Here is a 15,781-nt window from a genome sequence, read left to right as displayed (position 1 = left end):
GAAATAGTCTTGTTAGCTCAAGTTTGTTCATGATTTGCCAACCTATGCACTATGGGCAATCTACCTAACATGCTTGACAACAAGTGAGAGGCCTTGTTACAATGACTACCTATGTTGTGAAAGATAACATCCAATTATAGTAATTAAACCCGGACCAGACGTTGACTCGATTTATGAGCTAGGTCACTAGTTCAACCCGTGGATCAAAGGTCGAAATGCAGGGTCAAATAAAAAGATTTTAAGAATCAAATATATATATATATATAAACAATAGAAGATAAATTTTTTTAAAGACTCAAACTTAAAGCAATAAACAAATAAAGCCCAAAAAATATTAACAAAAGAAGAGAAAAAAAAGGTTTAAGCAATAAGTTATATAGCACATACTGATATATTCATACCTAAGTGCTAACTAACTTTGTGAAATTGAAAAGTGTATTTATTAATTTAGGTTTTCTCTTATTTAAACTACAATATTATCACATATTAAACAATAAAGAAATTAACAAGATTGACATATTAATATAATTTTTCATAATTCACAAACCCAATTGGGTTAATAAAACCTAGATGGGTCATACGGTTTGCTTAGAAACTATCGGGTTTTATTGGTTTTGACCAGGTTTTATGCACATCCAATTTAATTGATGACTTGGATCGTTTTAAGCGCTGGGTTATCGGGTTATAGGTCTAACTGGCCAGGCCAAGTCGGGTTTAATAACACTGCATCTAATGCACCAATGGTAGACAAAGTAAGGGAACAAACATTAACATTCTTGATGAGCTCTCTAAAGTCCCCCATCAACCATAAGATCTTCAAACTAATGTCCCTAGCCAATGCCCAGTGCCATAGTTTTGGGTGGTATAACATATAATAAAAATGCATTTTCAATTGTTTGTATTAAACTATTACACCTTATAATATATACATTGTGTTTGGTGAAGTATTACTTTCCTTCTCACCTCCTTTCTCATCAAGAAATTTTTTTATTAAAAAAATATTTTTTTTGTTGACAATCTATATGAACCCACTTTGACTCTAACCACGCCCCCAAAAAGAGCGTGGAGGGGGACCCAATCGGTCCACATAGACAGAGAACTGTAAAGAAAGAAGCAAGCAACTGAGGTCTGAGGCTAGCTGCTCCAGCTTCTCCTTGTTTGGACGCTAAAATTTTTGCACTTCCCCAACTCTCTCACACTCACACTCACTCTCAGTCTCTTCTCTCTGCAACTCCTTTTTTACTTACTGATATTTTGCTCTCTCTTTCTCTTTCTCTTTCTCAGACTCTCTCTCTATTATGGATGAACTGTACGGCCTCCATTCCAACACCACCGACTACACGGTGCAAGGTTCAATGGATAATTATTTAGTGAACAACAATTATGCTAACAATTACCAGTCCTTTCAGACTCCGGTTGTCGGTTTAGCTGACCGGGTGCAAGTTTTTGGGCCGGACCGTTTGTTGTCCGGCTCATCATCTTCTGCCGTATCTGATGCTGCTTCAATGGTGGCTGAGATTCAAAGAGGAGGAGGAGGAGGAGGAGGAAGAACTAGCTCGGATGAGGAGGCTTCTGGTGCAATCAGAGCCAAAATTTCTTCCCATCCTCTCTACCCTAAACTCCTCCAAGCTTACATCGATTGCCAAAAGGTCATCAAAATTCAATGCTTTTCTTTAAAGAAAGACTCCGTTTGGTTGCTGAGAAAAAAAGAAAAGAAAAGTACGAAAAAGTTGTTTTGATTAGAACCCCATGATGGAAGAGAAAGAGTTTAACTATAATAGTATTAGTAGTGGTACTACTGTAGTCTGTAGTAGTAGTAGTAATGAAGCTTTTTGTGTGTGGCCAATGATTTTTCTTGATATTTGGCTTTTCTCATCAACCAAACGGAGAGTTTAACTCAGACTCTTTGGATTCCCGTCATTCAGATCTGAGAAAAAAGCCTTAAAAAGTAGTAACATGTATATGCACAGTGTGTACATATTTATGCTGAAACTTCTGTGCTTGTTCTTACGGAATTTCCCGCCGTATTATGTGGAAAAAAAAAATAAGGAAAGAGAAGTAGAAGAAGCGCTTTTAATGGCTTTGCTAATCTTTATTTAGTCTAAATATGGGAACTGTGTAAAAAAAGAAACTGTACGGAGAGAGATATAGTACTGTGCAATATTCTTTGAAATTTGATTGTATTGGGGGGCTTTCTTTTTGTACAGGTCGGAGCACCACCGGAGATAGCTGACGTTTTGGATGAAATTCAAAGAGAAAGTGACCTTTGTAAAAGAACAGTTGCTGTTTCTACTCGCTTTGGTTCTGATCCAGAGCTTGATCAATTCATGGTTCTTTCTCTCTCTCACATATACGGTTTTCTTTTGCAATTTAGAGAGCCTAACCCTAAAGAAAACTAGATAAAGCTCTCCCATTTTAGCTTGATATCTGTGTGTGTGAGATGGGTTTTCTTTTTATTTTTTGTTGGTTAAATTTGATTTTATTCTCTTTTCTTTTTGAAGGAAACTTACTGTGATATATTGTCCAAGTACAAATCGGATCTCAAAAGGCCTTTCGATGAAGCCACTTCGTTCCTGAACAACATTGAAACCCAACTCAACACTCTCTGCAATAATGGTGCTTCCAGAACCTGTGTTTCTGGTCTCTCTCTTTCTCTCTCTGCTTGTTTTATATATGAAAATATTATTTTATCTACTTTGTCGAATTTTGTGCTATGTGGGTATTTTATTTTTAACCTTTCTTTGTCTGTGTTATAAAGTACCCAGAGAGATTTATTAAATTTTATGCACACATTAGGGATATGCAGGTCAAGAAAGAAGGTAGATAAGGCGCACGTTAGCACAAACCTAGCGCACATTAGCATAGGAAAAACTCACATGACGAACAGTACAAATACAGACACTAGTTAGGTAGCTTTCATAGGCCAAATTCCCCAATTGGTCCTAAACATGCAGGTGCTGATCCAAAAAAGCTTTCAGATTTCAGATGTATGTATAGCAGTGGTACACACCTATAGCACAAACCAACAACCAAAACCCTAGAAATGGATGAGATTGAGATCCTTTTTCTCATAAAGTTACCTGTATTTACTTCTGTATGTAAGAATTGAACATGGAGGAATGTTTTATATATTAAGGGTTAGGATGATTGAAAACTTTTTCTCTTTTGTTTTCTCCATTTTAGATGTTTCCACTTCTTCTACTAATTAATAACCAATAATTATCTTGAAAATAGCTTGTGCAGTGTAGGGCTTTGTAATAGTACTATAGAAACTTTTCTTCTTTTGTACACTATTTTTTCTTTCTTATCTCTTTTCTTCCAGTTCTTTGTTGCTTCTTTCTTGTTTCCTTATTTTGGTTGTTTCTTTTGGACTAAAAGCTGCTAATAATAGTTTTCAGTATTAAGTTTTGTACCTTTTCTTTTAAAGATTTTTGTTGTATCTCTTTCTCTCTCTCATTAATTTTAGGTGTAGAATTGCCCCTGATGAAAGTTATGATTCTTTTTTTCTTTATTAAGTAAATGACTCCAACAAAAATCTCCTACATAGGATGACTAGCTACGCAGCTAGACTTTGACTTTTTTTTGAGTTCAGTAACGTTTAGATTGTTTTTTAAATATCCGAACCATGAAAGTTGGCTAGAGACCTTACTTCACATTAAAAGGGGGAGAGGTGTAACTTGGCTGGAATGAGTAAGGACTAGTAGAGCTTTTGGGAACATTGTAGTTGTTAATTTCTTTGTTTTGAAAATTGAATTCTCAGTTAAATTTTTTATGTCATAGGTGATAAATTAACTATAGTCCCAAAGGTTTAAGCTGTTAAAATATTATGAATTTAATTGTTTACTTTTTAAATGGGAGGTGGAGTCCAGATAGGGTTCGAAGTTCATGATAAATTACCAATTGTAACAAAAGTATATGTTGTTTGGAATTGGTGAATTTGATCACTTATTTAATACTGTAACAATAGACTGCAACCACCTCCTAATTAGCATGTAGCCTTAAGTTTTTTGCATTGGGGATAACAATTCATGTGTCACAAGTTTGTGGAGACCATAAATCTTTGTATCTTGCACATATGTTAAGCTTATTTGCAACTAGATATTAATTTATACAACCATTTGAAAATCTCAGTATGCCATATATATTATTGCTAAACTTTATTGGGGGCATCCTATTGGTTGTGATAGATATTTGTAATGTCTCATCAGTATACTAGGCATGGTTGGTTAGCTGTATTTTAGTAAAGCTGGAAATGAAGTATGCTTAGGTGGGTGTTAGATTTCTAAATCTTAATTAATGAAAATAGAATATTGACAATACTGGAGACTTGTTACATCATGTGTCGTGGGCCTCGTGGCATCTAACCTTTCACATTCTTAGTTCACAAAATAACATTAGAATTTGTAGCTTTATTCTTGAACTGGCTCTTGTAAAGATTTCTATCAATTCTTATAAGAGTTTTAGGACAAGGTTGAGAAAGTAGCTGTAGCTTTACTTACTCTAAATCTAGGAGACATGCTTCCGGTGATTGCAATGATGCTGCTCCTTTTTGAAGGTGGGTGCAAATGTGTTGCTTCTCTTTTAATTGATTTGTTATTATTCATGTTTCTAGCTAGACAGAGACAATGGTCTTAATAATAATGATGTCTGGTTTTGGAACCAGAGTTTAAGTTTCAATGAGGCATTAGTTGATAGATAGGGTTCGAAGTTCATGATAAATTACCAATTGTAACAAAAGTATATGTTGTTTGGAATTGGTGAATTTGATCACTTATTTAATACTGTAACAATAGACTGCAACCACCTCCTAATTAGCATGTAGCCTTAAGTTTTTTGCATTGGGGATAACAATTCATGTGTCACAAGTTTGTGGAGACCATAAATCTTTGTATCTTGCACATATGTTAAGCTTATTTGCAACTAGATATTAATTTATACAACCATTTGAAAATCTCAGTATGCCATATATATTATTGCTAAACTTTATTGGGGGCATCCTATTGGTTGTGATAGATATTTGTAATGTCTCATCAGTATACTAGGCATGGTTGGTTAGCTGTATTTTAGTAAAGCTGGAAATGAAGTATGCTTAGGTGGGTGTTAGATTTCTAAATCTTAATTAATGAAAATAGAATATTGACAATACTGGAGACTTGTTACATCATGTGTCGTGGGCCTCGTGGCATCTAACCTTTCACATTCTTAGTTCACAAAATAACATTAGAATTTGTAGCTTTATTCTTGAACTGGCTCTTGTAAAGATTTCTATCAATTCTTATAAGAGTTTTAGGACAAGGTTGAGAAAGTAGCTGTAGCTTTACTTACTCTAAATCTAGGAGACATGCTTCCGGTGATTGCAATGATGCTGCTCCTTTTTGAAGGTGGGTGCAAATGTGTTGCTTCTCTTTTAATTGATTTGTTATTATTCATGTTTCTAGCTAGACAGAGACAATGGTCTTAATAATAATGATGTCTGGTTTTGGAACCAGAGTTTAAGTTTCAATGAGGCATTAGTTGAATGGATACAATGGATCAGAATAAATAACTAAACATTGACGAAGATCTAAGGACTGTGCCTATTCTGCCATCCAAAAGGGTAGAGATAGAGAAAAATGTTTTGCATGACCGCTAAAAGAATTCATTTTTGAATGGTTGCAGGTAGTTCCAATTGTATAAAATAAAACATGAACTGAAAGGAAACCCCTTTCTTCTTAATCATGTGCATCATTAGCACAAATAGATTCCTAGTAGAATATTGCATTTGGAACAAGATATTGTGGCAGAGGGAAGTGCAGCAAGTTAGGTTTCCAAAATATTACATTTGCTAGTGTTGGAGTACTGATATCATCTTCCTTTAAGACCTATAATGTTTATTTTTTAATTTGCTTGATCACTGTTGATATCCTACTTTTATGGCTGTGTATAATTGTATAATGGTTGAAACCATAGGCTTTTGTACTTGGGACAGATGGACTTTGTCACCAAAATGATCACTTTAGTAATTGTTTTATGCGGTCAAGGCTATGAGATTGCACGCATAGTATGGTCCCAACTCAGCTCATGCTATTTTTAGCATCAAGATGAGGGAAAGCTTCTTTTTCATCCATTATTTTATTACTAGTTGGGTGGCATGGAGGTTATGGATTTTGTTTGGGAGCAAGAGCCATCTTTGTGAACGGTTACTAATTAATAAGCTGGTTCAGACATGCGTAAAAATTTATGAAGTTTAAATTTTGAAGGAATTAATTGCAGATGTTTTGGATTAGGCAGATTGCTTTAGATTGCATTTTAGTAGCTTTGTGTAATTGTGTGTTATAGAACCCCAATGTGTACTTATACGCAGAGATGGGATTGACATGTCACATCAATTACATGCTATTGGTTATTTAGGAAGTGCACATTTTCTTGAAGCCATATTGATGTTGCATCTCCGCATTGGTGTTGTTGTTTCCAACCTGAGTCATGTTGACCATACCGGTTCTTAGAGGATAAATAAGGTTTCTTTCATTTCATGCCCCTAGTGTCTATGAGTGGAATGACTTGTGATTGCCAATGCCCCTCTTGAAATAATATATTTTTGGGTAAAGTATACCAACCTCTCTTAAGGTTTTACTAAATGTCACTCTTCCTTGAGGTTTGTATGTATTCAATGGTCATTCATCCACAACCCTCAAGGGAGTGTCATTTTGTCCATAGTTCGGGTAAGAATCTATTTAAAAATAAATATTATGTTAGGGAAATCACAATTTGAGCAAGCATGGACTTTAATGTTACATTTAGAAAAACCTCTAGGGAAAAGAGTGTCATTTATACAAACGTTTGGGGGAAATGTCATTTTGATACACCTCAAGTGATTGTGGTGTAATTTACCCACATGTATATATATATATATATATAATCCTTTGTGACATATGCCACACGATTCAATCTCCCATGAATGAATTACATTTGGGTTAGAAATCATTGGCTGTATTACACTGATTTGATTAAAGACCCGTGCTTCCTGTATTTGTAGTATTGTCATCCGCTTATTTATAACTCTTCTAATTTTGAGCTTGCAGTAATTATTATCTAATGCAAGGTACCATAATATCTTAGTCAATATGTGTCATCATTTCAGAGGGCACATCCAATTCCTAAACTATTTAAAAGTATTTCACATGGTAGAAGGTGTTGACTTATTAGATTTGTAATGCTCTGATTGTTTGGTTATAACTAGATTTTTATACTACATGATTTGTTTGTAGATCCACGCCTATATTTCATGCAGAATATGTCATTTATTTATCTGAAAGCAATCTCCTTTGGGCAGTTTGTTTAGTTCTTGAGTTATTAAGCCATAGATAATTTCAGACCTTTATGTTAGATATCATAGTCAGATTTCTCCAAACTTGCAAGAAATTTTTTTTATTTTTTTATTTTTAAAGTTCTTAGACTTATATTAGCTATAGTTGTTAATTGTGTTCTTCTATCTAATAATCTGTATTTTTCTGCTACTTATCTATACTCGTTACCCCTCTAATTTATTTATTTATTCTTTTTCTCTTCATGTTTGTTTACGCTTGTATGTGACTAAATGCAACTAACTAGTAATTATTTTCTTGTATTGTGAAAAAATGATTTTGTACTAACTGAAGTGTTCAATGGCAATGCCAATGAGGGGCCAGTGGAGGGCCTAGGGCCAGCCTAAAATTTTGATCCTTTAGGTTATATGAATGCGTGGGAGAAAGGCCTAAATTTACTCATGTTTTGTTTAAATGAAATCATAAACCTTTGATTATTAAATTGTATGTACCAATCACTTGAATTGAAACCTTATTCATATAATTGCAATAATCACCCACTCCTTATAATTGGAAGCACATTGCTTTTGGCTCTTTACGTAGTGGGGAGGAAAAAAAACTATTTTTGTTGTTGCAACAATATATAATCATGGACTCATAGTTATAAAAATTATTTAAACAAGACTTCACATCAAAATTAGGGTGCATTTCTTGCAGATAGTTTGATTTTCTATTTTGAAAGGGAGATTGTTGAAAACTTCAGTTGAAAACTTGAAATTTGAGACGTAATGCTCTTAGTCCTAGAGAGTGGAGGCCACTTTTTAAATTATGGATATTAGTTTTTGTACTTTTTATTTTTTTTATAGCTTACCTAGTACCGTAGTAAATATATAAAATTGATTAGAGATATGTGAAAGATGCCAAATGTTTGTCAAGTTTGGCACATATCTGTCAAGTTTGGTGGTCATTTTTTGTTATATGCCTATTGGGTTATAAAATACTTCATTTTGCATTCTTAGGATGTTATTTTGTACTATTATCTATTGCAAAGTAAGTAGTATGCAAAAAGTGAGAACAAAATCATGGTTTGATTTGGCTTGCTAAGAGAAATTTTTAGCTTAGCACTCGATACGTCATAATCCCAAAGTAGAATCAAGGTTAAGTTCCTCCTGTTGTCTTGCTTGGTACTAAACGCAATTTAATGAGTCTTCTTACCACTTATGTATCGCCTAAAAACTGTTCTGTTAATTGAATATAGATGAATATGGATTTGCATGCAGAAGATTATGCTAATTAGGGTTATTGTTACTTGTGTATCATCTAACAAAATAATTTTGGTTTGTTCTTATGGAAAATAAATAATAATGATGCTAATGAGGGTTATTCATATTTCTATGAGGTTAATGACTACTGGCTTTGCACTAAGTGAATTTGTTATAAAACAAAGCAAGTTGCAAACTCTCTCTCTCTCTCTCATTTTTTTTTTAGAAGATTCAAACTTTTAAAAGAGCTTACAGGCCTTAGAATGTGTTTTAATATTTGTGGTCCTAAAAGTTACTGAACTATTTAAATTTGAGCTTGACAATCTGTAGTTTGTTCATATTTTAACTTTGAGAATAAAGCAGTAGACTGCACGCACGTGGTTGTACATCGGAAAGTTTCATGTGTTATCTTACTATAGACTAGTTTTTGGGAAGGTATATCGTTGCTTTAGTTTGTGGCATATAAAATTACTTGCAAGTTTTTTGACAATTGTGGACAATTTATTATAGAAACCCCAGATATTGATAATTTCATGTGTTCTGTTCAGTATATCTCGTCTATCAAATGCCAAAAGAAAACATACAAGCGCAAGCACACGCATACTAGCATATTGTATGTTTTCTTCAATAAGTGTGCTTGTACGTTGAAATATATACACTGAAGTATGTATATTCTAAGAAAACATACAAGCACACACAAACATATATACTGAACATAAAATTTTGGAATCTCAAAATTTTAGTTTGGTGCAGAAATGGAAGAACTTAGGGGCTTCATATGTTTAAAGTCTAACTAATAACTGGGTTGTTGTTTGATGACATAAATGATGTGTTCTCAATTGAAGTAGAACACAAACATTCAAACAAGCAGTGAAACATGAATGAAATCTTAGACTATGATTTCAAATACATAAGGAAATGAGCCGCCTTTGTTTTCCTTTCTTATTCATTCCTCCTGCTGCATGCACAACTAAATTACTAGATAAATTGTTTAGGTGCAATTGTTCTTTGACAGTACTGTTTGCACTTGTAGATTTTGTCCCTGTTAATCAAAGCAATTTAGTAAAAAAAAAAACCTGAAAATCAGTTGGCTGGCTAGAAGTATTCTTTTTATCAACAAGTTATATATTTTTGTATTATTACTCTCCTTGCATTTCCCTTTCCTCTTCTATAGACTATTGCTTACTTTAATATTTTTATTGACTTGTTTTATTTTAGTAATAAGTTGAGTAGTTCATGGGGAAAATGAAGCTTTAAAAAACTGTACATAAACAAATGAAGAAAATATATAAGCTTAATTAAAAAAAATATAAGCATTTGCTGCCTCATCATGTCCTAATCAAGTGTGCTTGGATTAGTTTTTTTGTTTAGTTGTTTATTCATTGAAAGTACAATATAAAATAGAAAAAATGGCCCGTTTGGTAATGTTATAGTAACTTGTTTGTATTTTTTGGAAATACTGAAAATATATGTAAATATACGTTTAATGTTGTTTAAAAACTGAAAATTGTTGTACCAAACACTCCCTCAGATGCTTTTAGAACCAAAATCACATTGAATTGGCTGAGCTTATATTCTTTTATTTTTCTGAGTGTGTACTTATTGGGTATATGGTGGATAATGGAAGGGTAAAGTGGACAACATGTGTTGTACAAAAAAGTTGTCCAAGACCAAACATGGACTCCCCCGTGGTTCCCGGTGGTGTCAGCTTTTGATATAATGAAATCACACTGCCCCAACCTGCGCTTTCAAAATCTTAGTCTCACTCCATCGCTGTATTACTACTGTTCCCTAGGAATTTTTACATTGTTGGCCAGTGACTAGTCCTACTCTGTATCAGTAAATAAGCCTTAAAAGTCACACTCTTTCATAGTGCAGTTTCGGTTATTTATAACTTATATATGAATCTCTGTTTCTTCATTTTTCTGAGCTTCTGATTTAGTTAGAAAGAAATTAGACTAGGGTTTTATTAACATAAGACATACATTATCAAATCATTTTAAAATTTTTTAATGATAAAATGAGAAAGATGTGTTTGCTAACATAAAAAAAAATAATTATGACATTTATTATGACTCTGAAATTGACCATTCACACAAACACACACACACACACACACATATATATATAAACCTTGATAAATGTCTGTCTTTGTGTGTCATTTTTGTGATATCTGGGTTTTCAATCTTCTTTTTCTGGGGATAACTTCAGCTAGTAAGAAAAAGGTTCAAACCCATTTATTTATTCACTAAAATAGGCCAAAACCCTTTTCCTTTTTCCAATGTTAATGGACAAAAGTAGAAAACAAAAGCCTACATAAGATTTTTGTTTTTGAAGGGTAAAGTCCCATCAGAAATTGAAAAGCAAGCTTATAATATGGGAATTTATATATATATATATATATTATATTTTTCTTATATAATTTTGGATATGACGGCCGTACCTTGGCAAAGGCACCACTTCCCAGTTCACACACCGACTGCGATACGACACAACGAACCTGCGAATCTTTCATTGTCTCTGTTCACTGTTCAGTCATCTCTCTCTCTCTCCTGTGCACTTCTTTTCTCTCATGATCTGTGTACCCAAAAAATAAAAAGTACTAATTGGGTCCCGTCTGGTCCCATCTACTTGTAGCATTGGCTCTAGTGTTACATCACATCCGCGAAAATATGGAGTCATGCTCCATTACAATGGTGGTAAGGTTGACTCCATTATTAGCTTGTGTGACCTTTTGCTGTGGTGTTAGACTGTTAGTGACCCCCTTCTCTCTCCATCAGGCCCCCCCCCCCCCCCCCCCCCCCCCCCCTAAGCAAGCTTATAATATGGGAATTTATATATATATATATATATATTATATATTTTTCTTAAATAATTTTGGATATGACGGCCGTACCTTGGCAAAGGCACCACTTCCCAGTTCACACACCGACTGCGATACGACACAACGAACCTGCGAATCTTTCATTGTCTCTGTTCACTGTTCAGTCATCTCTCTCTCTCTCTCTTGTGCACTTCTTTTCTCTCATGATCTGTGTACCCAAAAAATAAAAAGTACTAATTGGGTCCCGTCTGGTCCCATCTACTTGTAGCATTGGCTCTAGTGTTCCATCACATCCGCGAAAACATGGAGTCATGCTCCATTACAATGGTGGTAAGGTTGACTCCATTATTAGCTTGTGTGACCTTTTGCTGTGGTGTTAGACTGTTAGTGACCCCCTTCTCTCTCCATCAGGCCCCCCCACACCCTTTTCTGATTTTTGAGAACTAGAAACATTATTTTGTTAATTTCTGTTGTGGTTGAAAGTTTTCTTTTTGGGAAAAAGTTGTGGTTGAAAGTTGAAACTTTGCTTTATATTATTTCATCTAAATGTTAAATAAGAAAGAAGGAAAATAAAATTAATGTAAACGTAGGGCTTGATGTAGTTTATACTTTATAGTTTGCCTGACAGTCTTATGTCTACAACAAAAACCCCTTAAGTGGTTACATCTTTGTTATATGAACAGTATGTTACAATTAATCTTAAGTTGGTTATATAGAGGAGTTAACCCAAGACTAACTCTAGGGTTGTAGTACTTGGATTATAATTAGGTTTCAAATTATTTTTCCTTTCTTGACGAGTTTGTTTACACTACAAGTACATGGGTCTATCACCTTTTGCCCATGCATGGTGATGATCTAACCTAATGAGTGCATGTTTTTCACTATTATGTGGATTTTGTTAACATGTGTATTATCTTTTGCTATGCCCATTGGATATTTAGGTCTAGATTGTTTTCTAGATGGTTTGTTGTTTTTAGATGAAATAAACACGTGTACTCGTGAATCACGCTTTGCCTTAGTCTGATTTTTATTCACATGCCAAAGTTCTAAGTTCATGATGACCTAAATAGGAGATACTGGCATCCTCTAATTTGTTTATGTTCTTATTTGTTAAACTATTATTAAATTCAATGATGATTAATGTCTTAAAAGCCATTATGATATGAATAACTTATCTATCCAACAATGTTTTCTTTGGTTTGATTAACCAGTTTTAATTCATAATGTTTGTTACTTTATATTTGACAGTAACATTTTCTGTATTCAATTTCCTTTGCCTGTAGAAGTATGGTTGTGAGTTTTTGGCAAAATCCATTCATCTAGATATACACCGTCCAATAGAGAATTTTTAAGGTATATTTAGATTTAGAGATTCACCTCTTTCAACTTCAAAATTTAATGGTTATGTTCTTTAGAATTTTGATGAAGGGATTCCTCCTTCATTTGATAAACGTGATTTTGTCTTCATGAGTGTTAGGGGGTGTTTGGTGAGTGTTTCTAAACAATAATTTTCAGTTTTTAAATAATATTTCATGTATTTTCACACTTTTTTACTTACACGTATTTTCACACTTTTTTTACTCACACGTATTTTCACAAAAGTTTTTAAACAATAATTTTCAGTTTTTAAACATATGTATCAAACGAGCTCTTAATATTGCTGTACTTGTAGAAAAAGTGAGTCATGAGTGTGTTGAGTAATAGCAGTAACACTAAATGTTGACATATGTTTATTTAACATGCCTATCGATTTGTACTTGTGTGATTCTTTTTTATAAAGTTATCTGCAACATATATGCATGGCATTTTTATTTCAAGATTCTTTCCACGGTTTTGATGGTTTCTCCATGATTTATTTTTTATTTTTATGTTAAACACATTTCTGTAGAGCATGGACAAGTTGCAAACAAAATTTCACTTGTGGGTTTTTGTATCTTACCAGATGAAGTAGATGGATCATCTGATGAAGATGTCAGTGGTGGAGAGATTGAGGCGCTGGAGTGCCAGCGTTCAAATGAGGATCGTGAACTGAAGGACAAACTCTTGCGGAAATATAGCGGTTATATCAGTAGCCTGAAGCATGAATTTTCGAAAAAGAAGAAGAAGGGCAAGCTACCCAAAGAAGCAAGGCAGATCCTGCTCGAGTGGTGGAATGTTCATTACAAATGGCCATACCCAACGGTAAGCATTTCTTGGAAGCAATAGTCATATTTTCTTTATCCTGATGAAACAGTTGCATGTGTTTTATGCTTCGAACTTCAAATGGACTTAAAGTGCTAGGGTTAGTTTGAGCCAAAAAAAAAAGGAGGTGCTTGGGGTTATAGTAGCACAATGATTCCAATGTCCTCGACAATACTTTAACTACGCTGTTTTTCATCATTCAGGAAGCAGACAAGGTTTCCCTTGCTGATTTAACGGGGCTAGATCAGAAACAAATAAATAACTGGTTTATAAATCAAAGGAAGCGTCACTGGAAACCATCAGAGAACATGCAATTTGCTGTTATGGATAGTCTCTATGGACCAATTTTCATGAATGACTAAGGTGGGATCCTATCATTTTGTATGAGGAACTCGGACACGACCCTTTTCTAATGCATAATGAATTGCTTAACCACTTAGTTCTCTTGTATATTTTTGTCACTAATCTTATTTTTGGTTGCTAGGCTTGTGTTACTCTAACTAGTTAGCCAGACAAAAGAGATCTTGATTGTTTCTTACTATTCAAATGGGACTTGCATTTCACGCCATCCCAAGTGGCTTGTATCTAATGTCCAACGTACGTAGTGACCGTTACCCACTCACATTGAATTTTGACTTTACATTACCATGATAAGCACAATCTTGTGTACTTTGGGTCAAATGATGAGACACCTTAATAATAAGATCTTGTTTAGCTAGGAAAGGTTATGGATTGGGCTGGGTGGTTGAGTTGTTTAGCCAGTGTTGTGCGTTGGGCAGTGTTGGTGTTGGGCCTTAAAGTTCAGGTTTAAGTGCTCTCCGTGTTCTAAGGTTCCATCAAACAATAGTCTTGGGATTTGAACCATTTGGTCTACGAATGATATATAGTATGCACTCATATTGGTAAGCAAAAGGATGTGCACGGTTCCTCATTGCGTGTTGGATAAATAGCAAGGAAATATTTAAAATCCAATTTAGTTTGATGCAATACTACGCAAATATCTACTCAGCAAAAGTAAAAAAAAATTGCCATGCAAGTATCTTTTTCCTCCATTGGTTTTCAGTGAAACTGATAATTGACTCTCCTCTACCATAGGGTGCCATAGGAGCAATCAACATGTGGTTAATTTGGATGAGTGTAAAAAGAGATCAAACTTTTTATGCTTGGTTTACATATTTGAAGATCGATTTTGCACTCTGAATATATCTTTCAAATCATTATGTTTTGAGTGATTCTAGATCATCATATATAGAATGTTTAATATGATGTATGTTAGCACAAAAAACAAGCAAAATGGAAGTGGAAGCAGCGAGATATGAAGATTGGAAGTAGGAGATCTCGGCTAGGGTTTCCATTGGAAACCCCAGCTAATGAAAAAGAGAATGAAGAGTGCATGCATGGATGAAGCCCGCTATTGCCTAATGGTGCATGGGGCTTACCTGTAGCTCCGCTAATTACGTTGGTTGCTCAATATTGCTATTTATAAGTAATAAATAGTTATAATTTCTGACAAACGTAAAAACCCCATCATAATCAACTACTTTTCATGCACTATTTTTTTAATAATTGTAAAAAATAATGGGAGTTGATTCTATGGAGAATTATGTTATTGAATGTTGTTGTGGCGCAAAAGAGTAGGGCATAATGGTTACTTTTTCATAACTCATTGTTGTTGCCTAAGATTATCATCCAGACTAAAAGATTGCTTTACCCCGTTGAGTCCTTTTTGGGTGGGGTTACAAAGTAGGAGCTATATCTTTGTCCACTTTTCTTATTTTAGTCCTCGTAAATGGTCCATACCGTTTTGAACAATTATTTACGAGGTTGAATGAGTTTTTGCTCAAAAGCCCATTATAGCATGTGATCATACCACGTAGTTTTCATGACACTAGATAGACGAACAATGGTTATTGATTTAGCTTGTTGTCTATGGCCATGAGCCCATGAGTGATTAGACCCGAAAGGACATAGTTTGGTTAACTGTCGGGTCAAATTTGAATGGCACTAAGGTGAAGGGAAGACGATATTAGTAACACATCATGGTTTTGTGATTATTCCTTGGCATTCATGTCAACGTAGGGAGTTTGGACATGACTATGAGGACATTACTGTGAAGTTGGGTTATTGAGCTTAGCTCTAAGTTGGTTAAGCTCATGAGGGATCAAAGAAAACTAAATATGATGCGATCATATGGGTCTTTGTTGTTTTGTTAGGGGTTACACTATGTTGGT

At 34.3% G+C, this 15,781-nt stretch overlaps 1 protein-coding gene across 1 annotated transcript; it reads left to right on the top strand.

Annotated features, from left to right (window-relative positions):
* The first annotated feature begins 1,039 nt into the window (after positions 1-1,039).
* Positions 1,040-13,985, top strand: LOC112019832 (homeobox protein knotted-1-like 6). Its single transcript, XM_024052376.2, has 6 exons — positions 1,040-1,126; positions 1,285-1,649; positions 2,208-2,330; positions 2,502-2,640; positions 13,312-13,550; positions 13,754-13,985. Exons 2-6 carry the CDS (start codon positions 1,299-1,301, stop codon positions 13,910-13,912), a joined length of 1,011 nt encoding a protein of 336 aa, XP_023908144.2. The 5' UTR covers positions 1,040-1,126; positions 1,285-1,298; the 3' UTR covers positions 13,913-13,985.
* Positions 13,986-15,781: the final 1,796 nt, after the last annotated feature.

Source organism: Quercus suber, unplaced genomic scaffold (assembly GCF_002906115.3).
Source record: "Quercus suber isolate HL8 unplaced genomic scaffold, Cork oak 2.0 scaffold_160, whole genome shotgun sequence".
In the NCBI taxonomy this organism is placed as follows: Eukaryota; Viridiplantae; Streptophyta; class Magnoliopsida; order Fagales; family Fagaceae; genus Quercus; species Quercus suber.
The sequence above is the reverse complement of the archived record's forward strand: the minus strand, read 5'-3'. Positions and strand labels throughout refer to the sequence as shown.

Bases quoted from the DNA above. Each gene is read 5' to 3' on its own strand.
- LOC112019832 (XM_024052376.2), top strand. From the start codon at position 1,299: ATGGATGAACTGTACGGCCTCCATTCCAACACCACCGACTACACGGTG. The intron at 1,650-2,207 runs GTCATCAAAATT...CTTTTTGTACAG, and splicing joins CTTACATCGATTGCCAAAAG to GTCGGAGCACCACCGGAGAT. The intron at 13,551-13,753 runs GTAAGCATTTCT...TTCATCATTCAG, and splicing joins ACAAATGGCCATACCCAACG to GAAGCAGACAAGGTTTCCCT.